Consider the following 2,204-nt stretch of genomic DNA (forward strand, 5'->3'; position numbering starts at 1 on the left):
TTTGCAATTCAACTCTAGCTCTCATTTTTTATGGTCAAGTCATATTCACCTCTCTACGCGCCTAATAGCTTCAAATAAAAGTCGAACAAAAGACAAATTAAATGAACATCTGTGATTTATATCAACTCAAAATGCATTTGAAAGCAATGCGTTTGATAGAATCTTCTGAAATGAATGGTACAATTGGTCGTACTTCCTAGATTACAAAATATAAATAGAATATAGAAGAACGTCTTCTAGAATAGAAGAACAATCAAAATGCCCAGTGCCATGAATAATTTATAGAACCCGAAAATATCGGACCCAAAAAAAAAATCCAAAATGAATTAACCCGATTAATTACTAAGCAGGCAGAAATTAAACTCGTTCAACAATGGTACCCTGATCCTTTATATATGTTGTTTGCTCCAAGCTCACAATCTCATCGTCTTGAACCTGAAAATTAGAACCACATCAGAGTTTCAAGAAACAACCGACAACCTGCGCAACAAAGATTGCTAAACAATGGCCAAGCACATGGGTTTGATAGGCTGCTCCATCGTCGTTGTGCTGTCTTTATTATTTGCAGCATCCGAGGCGGCACGATACAACGTTGGCGACAGATTTGGCTGGAGCGTCCCTCCCAATGAGACCTTCTATTCAGACTGGGCTAGCTCCAAGACCTTCATCGTTGGAGACACTCTTGGTATGCTTCATGTTTATTTATTTATCTTTTTCCAGCATTCTTTCTTTTCTAGCTAGCAGCCTATATTTACTAATTTTTATTTTTAAAATGACGATCATGTACTTCATGAACCATGTTAGTAGACAAGTGTACAGGGCACTTCATATTAGTATGGGTATATAGACTTCTAAATTGCTAAAAGCATACAACACATTGGATTTGAAGTGCGTCGTCTTTTTCACTGTCCTTTAACGCTTAAAATCTCAGCTCTCCATTTCATTTAATGGTCAGAAAAATTTCATCTAATTTCTTAAATGAAAGGCTGAGATTTTGGACATTAGAAGGGCAGCAGACGCCCAAATCCCAACACCGTTACTTTCTTCTATGCTCTATTTTTATCACAAGACATCTTAACATTAAAAGAAGTACATGCATGATTCTTATTATAATCAAGTACTAGCTAGTAACTAGATTTTTTATATTATCCTTGAAAATCATTAACTATAAGAAAGAATCTAACGTAAATTTTAAATTTTTTCAGCATTCTCTTTTCAATATATAATGCATGGGTTTAAATACGGAAAAAATGATAATTTTTTAATTTTAAAATAAAGGTTATGACTTAATTACTTCATATTAATTTGACTTCAATAAGTTGGATTAGATGGCATGCTCACTGCGGTTTTATACACGCATAGATTCTTTGATCATGTGGCGGTGGTTCCATGATAGTAATAATTAATCATTAAATGATGTGTTCTTCTGGTGTTTGTGGTGAATGGATCAGTGTTCAACTGGACTGGAAACCAGAACGTGGCTGATGTACCAATGGCGGATTACAACAACTGCAGCACCGACGCGATCACGTTCACCGGAAGTCCGAACAGGACGGTGTTTATGATTACTCTGTTGTATCCTGGGCCTCGCTACTTCATCTGCACCGTCGACGATCACTGTGCAAGAGGCCAGAAGTTCAGTATCAACGTTGAGTGGCCATTCTCTTCCGGTCCTTCTCCTTCAGCTCGACCACCATCTTATTCTTCTGCTCCGTCTCCATCTTTTGGGGTCTAATTAGCTCTCAGTATTTCTCTCCAGTTAATTAGACTATGGCTGTCTATTTAATTTCTTCACCCGCATTTAGGTTATATATTTTATAGTTTATTTCAACAAATAATGGATGTGCTGCCACGTGGGTGTATGTATAGTTTGAGAATATTATGTTATGTTAAATAAAGCAGTTGGTTGTGATTCTTGAGGATAGCGAGAGAGAGAGAAGAACTACTTCAGAATTTGAAATTTGCATGCAATTTTAAAGTCCTCAATTCACTAAACTTGAACCCAAAAAATAATGACATGCAAACTCATTAGTGTAAATCGATGCCTCATGAGTGAGTTTTGCTCTTTAACACATATTACCAGATATGAGCAGCTATATATAATACGTATGTCTGATTACATTTTGCTACAAGTTCTTATAGATCTCAGCTCTGAGGTGAAAGACCTTAAAAAAAAAAAAATCACATCTTTTAAAAAAAAATCA

At 35.9% G+C, this 2,204-nt stretch overlaps 1 protein-coding gene across 1 annotated transcript; it reads left to right on the forward strand.

Annotated features, from left to right (window-relative positions):
- Positions 1-410: 410 nt before the first annotated feature.
- LOC129319177 (cucumber peeling cupredoxin-like) lies at positions 411-1,914 on the forward strand. Its single transcript, XM_054964164.1, has 2 exons — positions 411-685; positions 1,452-1,914. Exons 1-2 carry the CDS (start codon positions 505-507, stop codon positions 1,733-1,735), a joined length of 465 nt encoding a protein of 154 aa, XP_054820139.1. The 5' UTR covers positions 411-504; the 3' UTR covers positions 1,736-1,914.
- The last annotated feature ends 290 nt before the right edge of the window (positions 1,915-2,204 follow it).

Source organism: Prosopis cineraria, unplaced genomic scaffold (assembly GCF_029017545.1).
Source record: "Prosopis cineraria cultivar Desert tree isolate PC_DT_omini unplaced genomic scaffold, ASM2901754v1 PC9, whole genome shotgun sequence".
In the NCBI taxonomy this organism is placed as follows: Eukaryota; Viridiplantae; Streptophyta; class Magnoliopsida; order Fabales; family Fabaceae; genus Prosopis; species Prosopis cineraria.

Bases quoted from the DNA above. Each gene is read 5' to 3' on its own strand.
- LOC129319177 (XM_054964164.1), top strand. From the start codon at position 505: ATGGCCAAGCACATGGGTTTGATAGGCTGCTCCATCGTCGTTGTGCTG. The intron at 686-1,451 runs GTATGCTTCATG...TGAATGGATCAG, and splicing joins CATCGTTGGAGACACTCTTG to TGTTCAACTGGACTGGAAAC.